Source organism: Arvicanthis niloticus, chromosome 2, assembly GCF_011762505.2.
Source record: "Arvicanthis niloticus isolate mArvNil1 chromosome 2, mArvNil1.pat.X, whole genome shotgun sequence".
NCBI lineage: Eukaryota > Metazoa > Chordata > Mammalia > Rodentia > Muridae > Arvicanthis > Arvicanthis niloticus.
In genome coordinates this window covers 96,432,619-96,452,497 of record NC_047659.1, presented here as the reverse complement: position 1 = coordinate 96,452,497, position 19,879 = coordinate 96,432,619, and the positions used below count along the sequence as shown (strand labels likewise).

The following is a 19,879-nucleotide window of genomic DNA, read 5'->3' as shown; positions in this document are numbered from 1 at the left end:
ACATCTTAGAAGAATGGATGATGTTTGTTTGCCATTTCCTCTTCTATCTTAAGAAGGGGAGCCCTCTTTCCAGACTAGTCTGCCTCTCCAGAAATGCAGTAAGTCCAAGTTTGAGCAATAGGTACAGTCCAGTAACAGAGTGAGTTTGCTCATAGATAGGAGATGCCAAGATACCGTGGGATGCACACACTGATGATGGACACGGCTTTACAAGGAGAAGATGCTCACACTCAGCAAAGTGGCACTTCTCCGTCATTGGCTGCCTATGTAGAACTATCAGAAAACACCAAAAGATGGAGGGAGCCTTTCATAAACAGATCATTTAAAAATGTCTGAGGAAGAGGGTAAAGTCTTCATTAGCTGGAATCCCTACCACATAAACCTGGTTTTCAACTGGAAAAAAAAATGTAGTCATGGATATAGCAAATTAGCATGTGTTGTGTTTTCCCGAACAAAAGTTTGTAGCTTTGGACCGTGACAGGCAGCGCTCCTCAGTCTCCTTCCCTCTCTGATAGACATCCGCCTGGAGACCTGCTACCTGAAGTATGACGATGAAGAGTGTACCTTGCCCATCACTGGCCGCCACCGAATGGATGCCTGCTGCTGCTCAGTTGGGGCAGCCTGGGGAACGGAAGAGTGTGAGGAGTGTCCATTGAGAAACAGCCGGGAGTATGAGGAACTCTGTCCCCGAGGACCCGGGTTTGCCACAAAAGACATAACAAATGGGAAACCTTTCTTCAAAGGTATGTACGGTGCTCCCTGCAGATGATGATGATGGTGGTGATGATGATGATGATGATAATGATGATGATGATGATGATGATGTGTGTGTGTGTGTGTGTGTGTGTGTGTGTGTGTGTGCAGAGTGTGCTTACTCCTGTGTGTGCACATGAAAGCAAGAGGCTAAAATGTGTGTCTCTCTCTACCTTATTTCTTGAGACAGTATCTCTTACTGAGCTTGAAGCTCTGCATTTTTGGCGATTTGGCCAGCAAGCCCTGAGGGTCTTCCTAGCTCCACCCTCTATCCCCAGCACAGTGGTTACGGGTTCACAAGGCCATCCCTGGCTGTTTTATGTGGATGCTGGAATTTCAAAGTCAGGTCTTTGTGAATGTGCATTAAATGCTTTCCCCAGCTGAGCTGTTTCCCCGGCCCCTGTTCACCAAGCTTTCTGATCAAGCAGAGGCCAGGCCACTGTTCCTAGAGAACAGTCTGACTGCTCAGTTTTGCCCATTGCCTCTCACGTCAGGCTTGGGAGATCTGAGACCTCATTCTCACATTCAAGACTGAATCAAGTCAGAAAAATGAAAACTAAGTACATAAACACTGCATAATTGTCTTTATATTAAAAGCAAGGTTTTTTCCTTTGTCTTCTCTCTGTTCCTTTCTTCTCTTTCTCCTCTTGTTCTTTTTGTTGGTTGTTATCCAGTGAGACCGTGATCACTGAAACTGTCCTGTCCAGAGGCAGTTTCGAGAAGACCACTTAAACTTCTCTTAAGTAAATTTAAAAGAATGTGACCTACAGTCTACCATTGAAAGGGATTTGGGGGTCTTAATTTAGTCTACCAGTTCTTGCTATTATGACATTGTGTGGAAGTAAACTTCTGTGTCTTGCTTTTGGAAAGGCTCCAGTAAGGGGAAAGCTGGGTCACATGACGTGTGTGTGTGTGTGTGTGTGTGTGTGTGTGTGTGTGTAGCCCTTTTGTATTCAAAAAGCTCTTTAAATTATATTAGTGATATATAATGCCGAGAAAATAAAATTAGCATGGTTTATTTGTAAACTATTTAAACCTCAAGTGACATCTTTAAATTCTCAAAGTCTTGGTTACTTTTGAGAAGTGACCAAGAAAGCATCAAAGAGCAATGGATAAGGGCTTCATTCTGTTGCCATGATGGTTGGGGGTGGGGGTGAGAGGGTGGGTGGATGACTTATCTCAGGAAGTTACCAGCGTGTTTCCTTAACAGTGTTCTCTTAAAATGTAGAGGTCAGAATGACTAGAGATATTTATAAAGTCCTAGCCCTGGATCATCATACATTTTTTTTGAGGTGGATATTGACAAGACCTGAAATGAAGGCTCTCCAACCTTCTGGGTTTAAACTGTGGACCCCTGAGACATCCTAACATTTGTCCATCTGCTTTTCTTCCCTGCATTTTCGATTTCCTGAAGATATCAATGAGTGCAAGATGATCCCCAGCCTCTGCACCCACGGCAAGTGCAGGAACACCATTGGCAGTTTCAAGTGCAGGTGTGACAGTGGCTTTGCTCTGGATTCTGAAGAGAGGAACTGCACAGGTCAGTCTCCAGGGGCGGGAAGGAAGGAGTCTCCACATTCTCTTTTTTCTGGGCCGCTTCACCTTGTAAGGTTGTCCCTGCCCTCATGTTGCTGCCTGCTGTTTTTCATGCAGATATTGATGAGTGCCGCATATCTCCTGACCTCTGTGGCCGAGGCCAGTGTGTGAACACCCCAGGGGACTTTGAATGCAAGTGTGACGAAGGCTATGAAAGTGGCTTCATGATGATGAAGAACTGCATGGGTAAGTTTGTGCTGCTTTCACCTGCGTGGGAAGCAAAGGACTTCGAGAAGCCTACATTCCTTTCAGGCAGTGTGCCACGCAATGCTACCCAGTCTTCTGACCAGCGAGGGAAGTCTGTGGCCGAGGGAGACTCGTAGAGGAAGTCACTAAGGGGCTAACAATCATGAGTGATTCCAGTGGCAAGCTCTGAGACCCTGAGACATTCCAACTCTCAATGCCGAACACAGTTGAATTGTAAACAATTCAGACTTGAGCCATAGCAGGAGCCCCATCTCAGGGTGTCTGCATTACAGTTCTAGAAGACAGTGCTGACTAAGCTACCTTAAGTCGGGTTCCCTGTGAACAGTCTGAGAAGAGGTTTCTGCACACAAGCGGTGGACTTAGGTTCATTTGTTTGGATTTTGGTTTGTTTGTGCTTTGCTTTGCTATGGGTTTTGAAGAAATGTTTTGAGGGAGGAACCCCTCAGAATGGCAGAGAGGATAATATGGAATCTGGCTGTACTGCAGCCTCCTCAGATCCTACAGGGGGCTCTGGAGGTGAGAAGGGCACCAGGAGTTGTCCTGTGTTGAGACAAGGTCAGGGTTTTTTATATCCAAGCCAGTCAGTCAGGACTCATGGTGGGTTGCTTCTAATGTAGGAAAGTGTTGTGGCTTCTCACCTCCCAGACACTTCAAATGAGATGGATAGCTGCTCTCCCAGAAGGGAACTGATCAGCCGTCAGTAGCCGGGATTCCCAGAAACTGGGGGTTGGAAAGGGGGACGGCTTGGTAAAGGAGAACATGGTACCAGCATCTTCACATGGGGCATTTCTGTTCTACAGATATTGATGAATGTCAGAGAGATCCCCTCCTATGTCGAGGAGGCATTTGCCACAACACAGAGGGAAGTTATCGCTGCGAATGTCCTCCTGGTCACCAACTGTCCCCAAACATCTCTGCATGCATTGGTAAGAAGCTCTCTTAGAACACACTTGTGTGAGGTCAGTTGTTTGATTCAAACACTTACATCTCTATGGTGGTCTTTGTTTCTCAACAGACATCAACGAGTGTGAACTGAGTGCAAACCTCTGTCCCAATGGGCGTTGTGTGAACCTCATAGGGAAGTACCAGTGTGCCTGCAACCCGGGTTATCACCCCACTCACGATAGGCTTTTCTGTGTCGGTAAGTTCCAGCCTTTTTATTTCACAGCACGTTTTATTCATCTCTTTGTAAAGGCGATGCATTCTGAGTTCCAGCTTCATTGCTACATACCTTTGCTTCATCTTTCTGTTCTCACTGGAAGCACGATTCTCCTAGCAGCCCACAATATTTGCACCTCACTTCCCTCTTCAAAGAAGCAGATGAGTGAAAGATTCCTAATCGGATGTATGCTCTTTGAGAATGAACATAACATATGCATGCCAAGGCAAAGCAGCCAGTGATAATTAATCCTGGGATGAGCTAAGTGTAGCAAGTACTGTGGAGAGCTCAGGAAGGCATGAGGTGAGCTCTCTGCCTGGCTTGGTAGAGATCGTTTAAAGATTTCGAAGAGTGGCTATTGACAAGAAGAACATGGAATGTTCATATCTTACCCTGAAATAGAGGCCATGTCTGGCACTCCCTAAGTATGGTTTTTTGTGGGACAAGAATTTTGCTTTGTGGTTGGTCCTCTGTAGGTTTAGTTTCCCCCGTGAAGAGTGACACAGAAGGTCCTGTGGCTTTATCATGCCCAAAGTCCAAGTGAGATTGTGTAAATGCTGCCAGTTTGGGCCTGGCTTGGGGTGTACACCATGTGGAACTGCCAAGTCTTAGACAGTTTCCACCCACAACCATAAATCAGCCCAGATTCTTTTGAAATCTAACCAAGGTCAACTCAAAACTTCAATTCAGGTTCCTGCAAAGGATCAGATCAAGACCCTCAGCCCATCAAGCCTTAGTTCATGTTTGTAATTGAATCAATGACCACGAAGATTGCCCCAATTGTAAACACAAAAGAAGGTGTCTCTGTCAGGTTTTATGTGCTGTACTGGAATACCCAACACTGGCTAATATATAATGATAGAAGTTCATTGCCTCATAGCTCTGGAGGCTGGGAAGCAATGGCAAAGTGCTGGCATTGGGATTGGGCCTTTTTGCTGCACCAAAATGTGTAAGAGGCAAGAGAGAAAGTAAGAATGGCCAAACTCACCCATTTACAGTGTCACCAATGCTACCCATGAGGGTGGGGTCCTGATAGCTTAATAACCTCCTCAAAGCACCATGCCTTAATGCTTGTATGGCAGTGATTAAATTTCAGCAACAGTTTAGGAGAGGGCACATTCTCACATTGTTCTCACTTCTCTCAGACATTGATGAATGCAGCATAATGAACGGTGGTTGTGAGACCTTCTGCACAAACTCTGATGGGAGTTATGAATGTAGCTGTCAGCCAGGCTTCGCACTGATGCCAGACCAGCGATCGTGCACAGGTGAGCAGCTTTCCCCTCTGGGTGTCTCTCTTTCAATGACAGTGCCCCAAACAGAGTGGCTCAGAGGACTGGGCTTCAGAGTGTGACAACCTTGGGCTCAAGTCTTTGTCTGTTGCATATTTTAGCTGTGTGTCTTCAAGCAAGATATTTAGCACCAGATCTTCATTTATAAAATGTAGTTGCGATTGTGGGAAAGAGAAAGAAAATTTAGTATAACACTTGTGTAATAATTGGACCAGAAAGCATTTTCTTGGTTAAACAGAATTTTGGAGAGCTGGATCATGAACCTAATTTGAGTTCTGAGTGTGTTTTCTGCAGCAGTCCCATGACCTGAGGACTTGTGAACCTGCAAAACCTCAGCCTCTTTGGGTCCAAATCTACTGAGTTGAAAAGTACTGGGTCATCTTGGTGATCCCATGGTCATCCCTTGGTGATCTTGGTCATCTTGGGTGATCTTAGTGTTTGTATAAATGCTGAAGTTTGAGAGCCACTCTCCTAACTTATACTCCTATCTCACTATCTTATGCTGGGTGAGTCAAGCAGCCAACAAGAGGTAAAAAGTAGAGTGCATGACTCAGTTTGATTTTGGTTCTGGTTAAGAAGGGAATTTGAACCTAGAAAATTTGACCTTAAACCTCCTCCCCCAAACACATACAAAACCCACCTCTGTGTAATTTGACTATGCAAAATAAATGTTGAAAGTAGCCATTTATAACTATAATCATTTTGAATTGTGAATTCATATATTTAAATTTGTTCCAATAGTCTTTAGACCAGTGTTGTGTCCTTGGACCACACACTGAGAATTTTGAGATCAGCTGCCTCCTCTGTCCCTGAGATAACTTAATGAGGTAATCTATACAACGCTTCATTTGGATTTAGGGTTAGGAGATGCTCGTGATATACACGCGGGCTAAATTTTGTTACATTGGGTCAGTTCATACTTCCTCACTGAATAGTGAACCAACATCAATATCTATATAATACATAGCTGTTGATTTTCTTCTTTTCAGACATTGATGAGTGTGAAGATAACCCCAACATCTGTGATGGCGGCCAGTGCACAAACATACCTGGGGAGTACAGGTGCCTGTGCTATGATGGGTTCATGGCGTCTGAAGACATGAAGACTTGTGTTGGTAAGAACGAAGGTGGCATTGTCTAAGTGCTCAGTCACAGTATTGAGAAATTGACACTAGAGATCAATTAGTTCATATTTCCTGCTTCCTCCCCTGCTTGATAACTTTTTTTTTATTGTGAGCTGGCTGTTTTAAATGTCACCTTGGTAAATGCTGGCTATCTCTGTGTTCTAGAAGTATTGTTGAACTTTGAGGATGAGGTTTGGTTAACTGGAACCAGGCTGATACTTTTTACAAGTCTTACATTTAAGCAGCAGTTAGCTGAGAACTGGTTTTGCTGTATTATTGAGACAAGATTCCCTGTAGCCCTACTCCATCCCCTGTGAAGTATAAGGCTTTCTAGTTTGGCTGTGGGGAAAGGGAGCCAGTGTCTGTCTTCTGTGAATACGGGGAATTGCTGCACTGGACTGGACAGGTCTTTCCCCAGCCTGGATAGTTTGTTTCCGTGCATGAGTGAGTTCACCACTCCTCTGAATATCTGCGGAAGCTTTCCTCTCCTCTGACTTACCCAGGCCAGTGATGTCACCTGGTTCTATGTGGTGTCCTCTTCCATAGGCTGAGGCTTAGAGTTCTTCAGTAATCTGAGAATAATGTTGAACCCAATTTATTTTCTTTATCTCAGGAATCACTGTATTTTTGTTGCTTCATGTTCAGGGCCTAGAAAAAGTTTCTCTAGCTATTGTTCACTTTTTAGTTGTTTCTGGTGAGATGGTCATTCCCTCTTGGCCAGAAGTAGGAACCTGAGGTAGGTTATAAGCACATCTCTTACGTGGATGGATGGTTTTGCCCACACGTGTGCCTGTACACCACATGCATGACTAGTGCCTGTGGATGCCAGAAGGGGACATCAAGTCACTTAGGACTGGAGTTACAGACAGTTTGTGAGTGGCCATGTGTATGCTGGGAATCGAACCCCTGATCCTCTGAAAGGACAGCTGGTGCTCTTAACCACTGATCCATCTCTTCCAGGCAATTGTAGGTATCACACAGACGGAATCACAGTTATCTTACCACAGAGAATGTTGTCTCATAAAAAAATCCCATCACATATACAAGCTTCTATCAGCAAGAGGTAGTGAGTTTACTCACCACCTGGGTAACAGGCAGCTCTCACAGTTAGTCAGCACTAAGATGTGCTGTTATGAATGGAGTCCCTTATATATTTTTTTCTGAGAGAAAGCATCTAAATATAATATTTCATAATGTTTACTTTACTTTCCAAGATCATTATTTAGTGGAAGTGTCTCACCTTTTCTTAGTTTTTTTTTCTCTGTATAGCCCTGGCTGGGAACTCACTCTGTAGATCAGGCTGGCCTCGAACTCAAAAATCCGCCTGCCTCTGCCTCCCAAGTACTGGGACTAAAGGCATGTGCCACCACTGCCTGGCTCTTTTCTTAGTTTTTATCATAGTTCTTATATCTCAGGGAGAAAGTATCCATTACAACAAAAACTTGGACGTATGAATTGTATCTCTATCTTCCAGATGTCAATGAGTGTGACCTGAATCCGAACATCTGCCTTAGTGGGACCTGTGAAAACACTAAAGGCTCGTTCATCTGCCACTGTGATATGGGCTATTCAGGAAAAAAAGGAAAAAACGGGCTGTACAGGTACATTTTCTATTTCATATTGATCAAAAGCATGCCAAGTAGCTAAGAAACTGCCCTAATAGAACATGTTTTTAAACTTACATTTTAACTGCATTGTAGATATTTCATGTGCCATATTTCCTCAGTTTAGCTTCTATCCCTTTGAAACTTTCAATGCTTTATTGGAACCAACCTGAATGAAGCCTGCCCTTCTATCTGTGAAAATAGCGATGCACCGTGTTGGATAAGTTAACACAACAATGAATAGTATAATCTTTATAGGTTAAGAATCATGCTTTCAGATCACATTAGTGACAATGCTGGATCCTGAAGATTCATAACCCTTTATCAGAGCAACCTTCTTTTGCCAACACTTCATTTTGCAACTGAGGTTGCTTTTCAAAGTAAACGTCCTGGATTTTATCTGTCCTTACCAGTCCTCAAGTTAGAGTGCTTTGGATACACTAACTTTCTAGCCTAAACAAGTTTTTATCCATGTGACTTAGCTAATGCCATAAAGGGATTGAACTATTCACTTTTATTTGTTATCAATAGCACTTAAGAAACCCTTGTTCAATATTTTCAGACTATCATATTAAATATCAAATGGAAGAAGCCACTCTCTGCCATGACGTTGTTTTATAAGTATTTAGATGTTGTCTTCAAACATGAAATGATGAAATTAAGAAATACAATGATAGACAGTAACATTTTACTATAATAACTTTTATTAAAGATACAGATTGTGGCATATAACATAATTTAAAACAGCATGGTGACCTTGAACTAGGTAACTTTAAAAACATTTAATGAGTAATTGGCTGGGCTTGAATTCTAAAAGCTGCTTGGTAAGGCCCTGTCACTTAAACATTAAAACTGGCATATTGGCAGTTTAATAATGTATGTATCTTCCTCTTAATTGCCTCAGCGTATTTCAAGAAAGCATCAAAATATATTTATCAGTGATAAAGTGGCCGTGTTAATTGTCAAACTTACCAATACATGGCAGTAATGTTATTGGTGGTTCAAAAAGTCCGGCTGCCCAAGCTGTTTGAAAGAGGCATAACACTGAAATTCGTTTATGCTCCCTTGTTGCTCATCCCGGGAATCCTGGCTAGTGCTCCCTCCAGTAGATGGGAGTTCATCCACACAGAGGCTAAGGTACAAACGATTCTCAGATTCAACATTTATTATCAGCTTCCAGTGTCAATATAAGGCTTGCTAGGGGATTGTGGTTTGGCAGAGTGAAGAGGAGGGTAGACTAACTGTGCTGCATTGTAATGAATAAAGGAAAAGAACAAAGCTCACTGGAGTTCAGACAGAGGGCCATGGTGATCATGAACAGACAGAGTCTCTGGGGAGAGTCTTTATTGGCTGGAAGGAGAGTCTATAGAGTGCCATTTTCCAAAGTTTATTTAATGGGTGAACATGCAGAGGATGGTTATTTTAGGTCTTTCACCATGACAGGTTATGTTCATGTTATAGTTGTATCATTACAGGTAAAAGAGATACAATGTATGGGAACTTACTGCTATTTCAGATGACATGCCTAGAGGCAACATGAAATCTACTGAGACCTCTATATAACTGCCACACACATGCATGAAAATCCATTTTTAAAGGGAAATTTTTTTTATAATTGAATCTTCATAGATGCAAAGACTGGGGGACAAGACATACTCATTGTGGGCTGGATGAGTGAGTGCCAGTGTTACAACGCGGAAGTCACCTTTTAGTAAGACCAGTGAACAGAAACAGACCCAGAGAAACACTGGTTTTTCTTCTTCTTCTTTTTTTTTCCAGAAAGACCAATACCTCCCTATTTTTTTTCAAATGCAGTCTAAAATAACTTTTCAGTTTGGTGATATTTAGCAAGTACTGTAGGAAGATGCCCCGAATTTTGTGACCAGTATCACAGTAGCATAGTTTATGATATTCATGTCTGAAAGAGAAGAATCCTTGATTTTGTTCTGTGTTCTCCCACTGGTCTGTGATCATGAACAAATTGTCAGAATCATCTGACTTTAAACAGACAACCCCCTTGGGCAAAGAACTCTGGCATAACCAGGGCGGCTGCATTAGGGTGAGAAGAAAAGATCCCCTGGGAATAATCCTGTTAGTAGCAGCCAAAGGTATCACACTGGACCGGAAATGACTTACACAGACAGGAACTGGCAAGCCTCACATACTTGAAAACACATTTTTAAAAATCAGCCAAAATGTCGTTTTAGTTCCATGTAACTAGGTCTCTTTCAGGCTGGTTTCAAGTCAGTATTACTCATAGCTTCGGACATCAGCAAGTCACCTTGGTGATAGTCCCGTTAAGGACAAGTGTTTATAATGTCCCAGACAACTAATGTAAACTGAGATACTTATCTTGCCTAATTGGATAAGCAAGACACACTACAAATAACAGCAAAAAGAAATACTGCAACTGTGTCATAGTACACACACTCTCACACATACACACATACACTCTCACACATGCACACACACATCACATACACACACCACATATACATACTCACACATGCACACACGCCACATACAGGCACACACATGCATACACACATACACTCTCACACATGCACACACACATGCTCACACACCACATGGACATACTCACATACACATACATTGAATACATGTACATACACTCACACATACATGCACACAAACACCACATACATGCACACGCACACACACACACATACACACACTACATACACACCCTGCTTATTTAGATAGATTTTTAGTACCTTGGGAAGCAATTATTAAGAACACATATGCTGTTTCCTAAAGAGGGACTTTATTTCATGAGAACTAAAATCACCCTCTGGGCTCCATTACAGCTCCGTCTAAATATTTCAGCTCCCTTGTCATTGCCGATTGTTTCCATTTTAACAAATAAACATGTTTTCTTCTCCCAATCACATCGGCAGTGTTAAGAATCCACCCACTGACTCACATTCCCAGCCCACACAAATGCTAAGCGTTTCAATTTTTTTCTTCTTAAGCTTTGTCCAAATTGTGGATACTGCTGAAGGGAATGTCTGATTTAATGGAGAGAGAATGTGTGTTTGCTTGGAACCCAGGACGCAGATCCTCTGTCTTTGGCTTAAGTGGGTGGGGTCACAGCTTTCCTGTGACCTCTGCTGCTCCTTCTAAGTAACTGTAATAGGAAGAAGATACTGTCATTGCAGGATGCCACCCAAGTAGGTCTTCGCTTTCACAAGCTAATTTTTAGAACCCACCTGGCATCTCATGCTCACTTAACCGGTGGATAAAATCAGAATTGTTGCAACACCAAGATTTCCTTTCACATGAGAACTGTTTCTGGTGGGTCTCAGAGTCATACTCTACTTAGACAAGCCGGTCAGTTCCTCCTGCTTTTCTTATCACCACTAATTTTCCTCTGCTGGCCGTCAGCCTGTGGAAACTCCATGGGTGTTCTCTTCAGTTAATAGTCTTGGCTCAAATCTTGACCTAAATTAAGAAATCCAAGTAGCACTTGCATTTAAGCTGTCGTGCCCTCTTTCTCAGCCCCTAATTCTAGAGATGCCCTGTGTGCCAGCACCATGGGCTCAGGACCCACGGGACAAATGCTATCTGGGGGCAGAAAGACAGGCGTTTGTAGGTGGCATGCTCTCTGAATGGCAGCTGTGGAGGCTACAGAACTTCAATATACATCTCATACCTATGTGACAGGTTTGTGAGCATAGGCAAAGTCCTGCCATAAAGTCTGCTTGCTGCTCACCCCTACCCTTCAGGGGCCCTGTACAGAGGACCTGTGTGGGCCTTTGTGACCGAGGACCTGTGGGGTTAAGGAGGTTGCGGTGTCAGCCTGAATTTGAATTTCTTTGCTTTGCTTGGCTTCCACCTATTCTGAAAAATGAATTTTCTGTCTGGAGCAAACTTGTGGAGAAAAGAGAACATTTGTACAGAAAGAGACGTTCTTGGCAGACTTGAAGTGTTTCCTTCGTGCTATTGAAGAGCGTTTCAGTGCGGTGCTTTTGTTTGCTTGTTTTCCTTATGGTTCCCCTCCACTTGCCCAAGTCTGCTATGGAAGCAGTTAATTAGTAAGAGTTGGTGTGTGTCTGACTGTGTGTGTGTGTGTGCACGTGCGTGCATCCATACTCATGCTGACTCTGTTAACTCAGAAATGTGTTTGCACTGTATGACCTGCTCTCTTTCTTATCTGCTTCTTACACACTGAGAACAGGAGCTAGTTAATATAATGCTCACAACATGAGACTTGAATATGATGCTTGAATTACTGTTTCCAGGTATCCCAAAGCTCACAACACACAGCCTCTCCCAAACAGAATTTCTTTCACTTTGAAAGCATGGCAAAATTTTAAAATATTTTCTTGGATTAGAATTTTATATTAAAATTTAGTAATAGTGATTAAAGAAAATTTCTCTATTAAAAGAAGTGCCCATTTTCTTAGATGCAACATTAAGGGAAAAAGCATATGAAAATAGCAGTGTCTTTGACAATTAGACAACCAGACAAAGGAGAAAAAGGAAATTAGGAGTTGAATATGGAGGACATGATACACATGTATGAAAATATAACCAGATCCATTTTATACAGTGAATATATGCTAACAAAAAGAGAAGACGGGAGAAGATAGTACTGCAGATTGATAGCCTCTGATTAACTGTGAAATTATACTCAGTATAATTTTGTTTATATTTTGTGCATGTTTCGCTGAGTCCCATCAATATTTAAGTCTTTAAAATAAAGTTTAGAATAAAACTGAAGTTACTAAACTAATGATCTTAGTTACACGTTCATGTCCCAAGGGAAGTATCAGTGGCCAGGGAAACCAAGTCCAGCTTTGCCTTTTACTGATTGTGTGGCCTAATCTCTACCTTCTCTGAAAATTTAAAAAATCCCAAGAGCAGAATTCTAGTTCTTTCCACTTAAAGTCTTTCTTAGTTCTGCATTCACTACTTTTCATTTGGAGGTGAAACACCCAATAGAAACAACTAAGGAAAAAGAGGATTTATTTTGCCTTGTGACTTCAAGAGACATTTTATCATAATGGGGGTGGGGATGACAGCTGAGCAGCCCTACCTGTGGTGATGGTTTGCAGGACGGCATGTCTTGATTGACCAGGAAGCAGGTGTCATTTTCAAGCCCAGCTTGAATGATCACATCTGCTGCCTATGCCATGGTACCAAAGCCTTTCAACCTTCCCAAACAACGCCACAGCTGGGGAGCCAGGATTTACACACAGGAGCCTGCATGGGACATTTCACACTCAGGCCCTAGTGGTTCTGTAGTTTCTGGAGCAGCTCTTTCTTTCCACTGAAAATTATTTGCCAAATAATATTATGAAGGAAATTAAAACAGAACTCCACAAAAGTTATAATTGGTGTGTTACCTTCTGAGGTGTGGGACTACCATGCCTAGGGACATCTGTGTTGGTTCTGTGGAGTCTATTAGACCAGCCTAGGGAGGCTTGCTTTTCTAAACGCCTATGTGCCAGTCAGCACAATTATCCCTACACTTGGCTTCTTTATTTCTATGGATGTGATGAGCTCTGTTGTCCAGTTACTTAAGGCTCCCAGGCACAAGTTCGAAGCTACGAGTCTCTGTTGGCCTACCCTAAGACTTCTGGCAGTCCATGTGACTGTTGAGACCACATTAAAATTTACCTAAACAACTTGCTATGATCATTAAAAAGAAATTCTTTCCTATGTATTTTCATGTCACTATTATCACTGACATCACAAAAGAATTGTATAGAAGAAACCTGTCGTCATTGTATTTTGTCCTTGCTCCTTGCTTTCTAGGCTTAAGATAGAACATTTGGAAGCTGCTGGTTTCTAAACACCTTCAAGTCATTTAACTGAGCTACATGAGTAAACAACAGGGTTGTTGCTTACCTGGTTTCTTTTTAAAGTCACCACTTGGGTGATGCCTGGAAATTCTTGCAACCTATGCCTGTCTTAGTCTTTTTTAACCAAGTTCTGTGTGTAATACTGGTTTCAACTAAAAAAAAAAAAAAAAAAAAACATACTGTCATATCTCTACATTTTTGTTTCTGGTAAGCAGCAGGGTTGATTATAAAGATAACCTCTTCTACATTGAGTTAGTCCGAGGAAACAAAAAAGTTACCTAACATTTTTATGTAGTCTATGTTGGATAAATTTAAAGTGAAATTTCAGAGGATGAAGAGTTTTGAAATTGTTTTTGACCTTTTACTAACTTGACCTTTCTGGTATTTCTTAATTCTGATGAAAGTTCTCTCTAGGTTGACTTGAGTTTTACATGAAATATGCAAGACTACAAGACTACAGTGTGCTACTCTCAGGAAGCTAGAGTGGAGTGACTGGCATTTTCTGCATATGATTGAAGTGATAATACCCAAAATAAAAATCTTATAAAAGTAAAGCATAATGAAACAGAAATACTTCAAATTTAAGAATAAAAATACCTTATATAATTCTAAAGTTTTCTGATATGTCAACATATTCATTTGCCTATGAAGATGTGATAAATGCATATTACTTATAAAGTTGTCTTAAGAAAATATATTACCAATAAAAGCATGCATATGAACACTAACCAGAAGGGTGTTAGGTGACTCACTTTGTCAGTTGGAGAGAGGGCCACTTTTCTGAGACGTGGCTGTGGGCTCACATTAGAAATACAGAGAAGGATGGGAGCTACCAGTGACAAATGCCGAGGCCATGTCATTCTGTCTTTGTAAGTTAAAAGGCAAAGCTGTTCAATGGGAGCCTAGCATCTGTGTGGATACTAAGTTGTCTGCAATATGCCACGGTGAGGATGAAAAAGAATCCACTTTTGAACACCGCTAACTCATTTTTAAAAAGCCCCGCCCCAAAAGCTTTTGTGCAGAACTTTTTCCTAAAGCACTGGTTATTTTTCAGATATTAATGAATGTGAGATCGGAGCACACAACTGTGGCAGACATGCTGTATGCACAAATACAGCGGGGAGCTTCAAGTGCAGCTGCAGTCCTGGCTGGATTGGAGACGGCATTAAGTGCACAGGTAAACTGGAAAAATAGCACTAGTTATATTCATGAACTACATGGATCAGAAGCACGAAAGTAGTCATTTTAGAAAATAAAATGTAATTTTTACATAACTCAGTGTAAATGTCTTGATACTGATAATGATGTAACTTGGTTTTTAAGATCTGGATGAATGTTCTAATGGAACCCACATGTGCAGCCAACACGCAGACTGCAAGAACACCATGGGGTCATATCGCTGTCTCTGTAAGGATGGCTATACAGGGGATGGCTTCACCTGCACAGGTAGGCTTACTCTGGAAACAACTATGTAATTCTTGTTGGAAAAGCACAATATCCTATAACAGACCAACAACTCTTCTTGAAGACTGGGGCATGCCAGTCAAGTAACAGAAAATATTACTTATCTGAATTTAGATCCCCATGGAATGAAACCGTGGAGGTAAGTCACCAAGGAGACCTCAAAAGCTAGCACAGTGTGTGTCTCTCTACCTTTCATATCTCATATCCATGCATCTGTATGCACATACATACATATATATGTACACATGCCCATAGATATGTGTACACATAGACATTTGTATGCACATATATCAATCCATATAATGGCATCACTATTCTAAAGCAGATAGCACCACATTGGATATGTGTTCACCTTTGTGTGTTCACACCTGTTTCTCACTGGTGCCATCTCTATCAAACCCAAAGATAAGCTTGCTTTAGGAAGATGCACAAGGGCAGCGTTGTGGTGCTCTGCATGAGGAAGCAGTGCAGATTTCACCACGTCACTACCATCACTGTATTGGCATAACAACAGTTCAGAGCTGCTTTGTAAGGATTTCTCTCATTTTATGATATACTCATGAAATCATCTTTTTTTTAACCCCTAATTAAAATCACAGAATTAGCATAAACTTGCAATGTGGATTTAAATATGTATGATTACATGAATATTTGATTGTGTAGTTTATGCAAATACTTACATGTGCATGCCCACAAAGACAGTATTTCTTGTATCAAGGACATTGGCCATAAAGTAGTATGACTATGTCACCCATGCTTTAAGTCACCCATGTGACTTGGAACATCAACCTAAATTAATTAAATAAAACAAGCACTAATTTCTATCTGACATTATGAAATTAATAATAAGGTGTCAAGTAAGTACAAAAGAAACTAAGGACAATTGAGTAGCTTACTGAAATTCACTGAAAGTTTTACTGTAGCTCAAATCATTTCTGCCCAAGCCAGGGTTGTTTATTATCTTGAGAAAAAACATATTTAAGTTATGCTCATTAGTCATCAATACTTTATATGATTGGAATTTAATACTTGTGAGGTTAGTGTTCCATCCCCTCTGTTACCCCTTGGAGCTGAGCCTGAAGCCTGAGATATGAGCATGCACTGTGACATGTTCTTTTGGATCCCAAATATGTCCCCTCTGTGGGTGAAAAGATCTGTCTGAATAATGAGTTTGACACTGCAGCATTAGGAATGATTTAGCATTCAGAGTTCTGAATCTGTACCCAATACTGTTACATATTCAATGTTGGCATTCAAAAAACCAGTGAGTTTAAATTTATCAAACAGGAACTATGATGAAGTGCAGTTGGAACTTGGCAGTCAGAAAAAAATTATAGGACCCGAGGCAGTGGAGAGCGCTTGACTGCAAAAGCATAGCCTGTGTTTCTGTCTACAGACCTCGACGAGTGCTCTGAGAACCTCAACCTCTGTGGCAATGGCCAGTGCCTCAATGCCCCTGGCGGGTACCGCTGTGAATGCGACATGGGCTTCGTGCCCAGTGCTGACGGGAAGGCCTGTGAAGGTAAGCATGGGGTGACTGTGAGACTTGCTTGTTTACACATCACTGGCTTTTTTTCTATTTTAAACCTGAAGTGTATCTTGTCTTCACATTTAAGCTGGTCAGTTTAGTTGGCAGAGAGGTATGATGGTATTGTTGACTGCAGAGGATCTAGAAGCACCAAGGGTCAAGCCTTTGAAGGCATGCCTTTGAGGGACTATCGAGACTAGGTTAACTGCGCTGAGAGTCATTTTAACCCTGCATAGCACCATTTTATATGCTAGGGTCCTGGATTAGAGAAAATAAGAGAAATCGAACTCAACATTAGCATTCACTACACTGCTTCCTGGCTGTGGACATAATACATAAAGCTGCCTCCTGCTCCAGCCACAGCCAGGCAGGGCTTTTCTGCTGTGAGCATGATCTAAAATAAACACTCTTGACTTTGCTGCTGTTTGGGGTATTTTTATCACACCAAGACAAGTAACTAATATAAGGTTACAATACCTTCAGACAGACCACTTGTATTTATGCAGAGGAAATCTGGGCCAAGTGATTTGTAGTGTTACACCATAGGACACAAGAGAGGAAGAATGACCATGGACAGTTCATCCAGAGCAACTCCGTTACTCCTACTTCTGGAGGGAGGGGGAAGCCCTCAAAGCACAGATCCCCTGGGTTGTCTATAAATACAGAAGCATAGCTGTTAGTCTCTGCCAGGCTTTGATTTCTAGAAGTCATGGACTCCAGATAATAACAGCAGAGTTTGTTCCTTGTGTGGAGTAATGTCCTAAATATATCTTAGGACGTTCTCTAAATATCTCACACGTGTAGACACAGAACAGAATTTGACATGTCCCTGGAGGAGAATTCCCTGGAATGGTGCCACTTGCTTTGGTCTCTTAGCTTCAAGTTCTGTCTTTCTGGGAAGTATTGGTCAGTCAGGAAGAGTCCTGGGAACCTGTTGACTCAGGATGGATCCAGTTAGGAAACAACAGATTCTTCTCCTTACTCACACTTGTCAAATCTAAGTACATTGTCTTCGTTGGAAGTAATTGGGGATTACAGTGAGCTGAGATGATTTCAGGAGAAACAAACAAATGATAAGGACTGACAGAAGTTTAGGCAAGGCCCCATCATTAGCTGTTCTTTATTAAACGGATATGAACTCAGACTCACTCTTTAGCCGTGTCGTACATGCTCACTTCAGTGTTTTCTTGTTATTGACCCCTTGAGGGTTCTTTATTCTGTTCATGTTAAAAATGCATCACTGGTACAAAGATTCTGAGGCCTTGCTCATGAGCCTAAGGTCTTGTTTGCTTCTGTACCCCCAAACTCAGGGGTAAGGGGTCCTGTGCCACCTCCGGTTGACAGTCACAGGGCAAGTGTTACTTCTCTTAAAACTTATAGGAAAGTTTTGTTTGTTTGTTTGTTCTTAATATAAATCATCACCGACAGAGTGGTCACACCTAGTTAAAGCAGTCTCCAGTCTGAAAATGTGTCTATTCATCACACAAGCAGAACACTTTGCTGAAGCAGTGTGGGGTTGGGGGCGGGGCTGGGAAAGCAGTCGGCAGTGTGATGGTCTCCTGTGGACCTCAGCAAGCATGCAGCGTAGAACCAGGACAGAAGATAAAAGTGAACTTTAAAGCTGCTCCCGAAAGATCTTAAAATTTTAGTTCTCCACCAAAATTGGAGAATATGTAGATAAGAACAATCCAAGAATTTAGCCTATCTTGTTCTGTTTGGCTCTTGATCACAGCCGTAAGGAAGACCTATATCAAAGGCCACAAAGAAGACAGATGGCTGTCTAGAAAATGTTCAGCCTATGGCTTAGCATGTGATAGGGCCCCAGGAAACAGAGCCTCTGATTAGCAAGGCTTCTGTGTACAGACAAATCCTCTGAAAGTCTGGGAAACTACCCACGTTGATGTCAGGCAGACTGCATTCCTTAATGCTAATATTCACTGCCTAATTTTATTGGGTGGCTTATTCAGTGGAAATTAAAAACAAAAAACAAAAAAAAAAAAATCTGCCTCTTTTTGTAATCCCTTCCCCAAGATATTGATGAGTGCTCCCTTCCAAACATCTGCGTCTTTGGAACTTGCCACAACCTCCCGGGCCTCTTCCGTTGCGAGTGTGAGATTGGCTATGAACTGGACCGAAGTGGTGGGAACTGCACAGGTAAGCTATCACGTATATTAAAAATGGGCTCCCAGGTATCCCCAGGGGTGCTGTTGCTCAGGCATCACCAAGATCGTACAAGCTACAGAGAAAAACAAAGGAAGAGTAGGAAGGTACATTTCTCAGGCCTGGAACTGATGAGGGGTGAGTATACAAGAACAGGGAACATCTGTATATTTGGACTTGAGCTTGTGGCTCCAGAGAGAAGTTTCTGGGGTGCTCTAGCTGTATGGCTTCCTGTCAGTTTTTTCTCCTAGACGACATCTTCAGAACCTCCTTTCAAAGGCCATGCCCTGGAACCTCCAGTTTGCTCCTTGAACACTTCTGACACATCACCCACACCTTCCCACCCATGCTCAGGTTCTGACCTGAGTATCAGAGTGCCTGATACATAGGCGCTGGCCGTGCATTTATTTTGTGTGTGGTGTGGCGGTGGTTAGGGGTACAAGTAGATGGTTAGGTATCTGTGCAAATACATGCGGAGGCCAAGAGCCAAGTTTCCAGTGTCTTCTTCTATTGCTGTTGACTTCATTTGCTGAGACTTGGTGTCTCATTGAACTTGGAACTCACTGATGGGCTGGGCTAGCTGGCACAAGTTCTGAGATCCTCCCACTTCTCCTTCCTACTCCTAGGATTATCTGGATGCAGAGGATCTCAACTTGTGTTCTCATGTTTGCAAACACTTTGCCCACTGAGCCGTCTTCTTAGTTCCATTTAATACATGAGTCATTCTTGTAGAGAAAAGGACTCCCAGAGAACACAAGGAAAAAAATTTTTTAAAAAATTATAGTTCCTACCAGACTGCCACATAGCTCTCTTTGGCACCAAGCAAAGGCTGACTGACAGCCGTGGCAAGTTTCTGTCTTAGACCACCCTCCTATTCATGATACAGAGGAAGCAGGTTTCATCCTGGAGGACACCAGTGATTTCAGACCACAGGAAACACCCCAGGACAAGCATCTTAATTCCCTAGGCTGTCAGCTCCAAAGCCATTTATCTAGTTTGGGGTATTTCTTAAGCATTAAAAATAGAGAAGAGGGTTGTACAGGGTTAGAGTTTGTCAAAAAAAATCCATGTCCTAAATCTCTGGAATGTTGTACATAGTTTTGGAATAGAAGCCAAAAGGAAAATAAATGTTGAGAGGCATCTGGGCAGGGAGGGACTCTTTAT

The 19,879-nt window shown here is 42.1% G+C and overlaps 1 protein-coding gene across 2 annotated transcripts in view; it reads left to right on the top strand.

Annotated features, from left to right (window-relative positions):
• Window positions 1-19,879, top strand: part of Fbn1 (fibrillin 1) — a 199,026-nt gene that overhangs the window by 130,840 nt on the left and 48,307 nt on the right. The window contains exons 24-35 of one of the 2 annotated variants that reach the window (XM_034495906.2): window positions 516-743; window positions 2,168-2,293; window positions 2,407-2,535; window positions 3,357-3,482; window positions 3,572-3,697; window positions 4,861-4,983; window positions 5,997-6,122; window positions 7,606-7,726; window positions 14,601-14,740; window positions 14,887-15,009; window positions 16,424-16,549; window positions 18,587-18,709. In XM_034495906.2, coding sequence (XP_034351797.1) covers window positions 516-743; window positions 2,168-2,293; window positions 2,407-2,535; window positions 3,357-3,482; window positions 3,572-3,697; window positions 4,861-4,983; window positions 5,997-6,122; window positions 7,606-7,726; window positions 14,601-14,740; window positions 14,887-15,009; window positions 16,424-16,549; window positions 18,587-18,709 — 1,617 coding nt within the window. Of the gene's footprint in view, window positions 1-515; window positions 744-2,167; window positions 2,294-2,406; window positions 2,536-3,356; window positions 3,483-3,571; window positions 3,698-4,860; window positions 4,984-5,996; window positions 6,123-7,605; window positions 7,733-14,600; window positions 14,741-14,886; window positions 15,010-16,423; window positions 16,550-18,586; window positions 18,710-19,879 lie in introns of those variants that run through there. The other variant, XR_013108786.1, reaches the window with a different exon arrangement.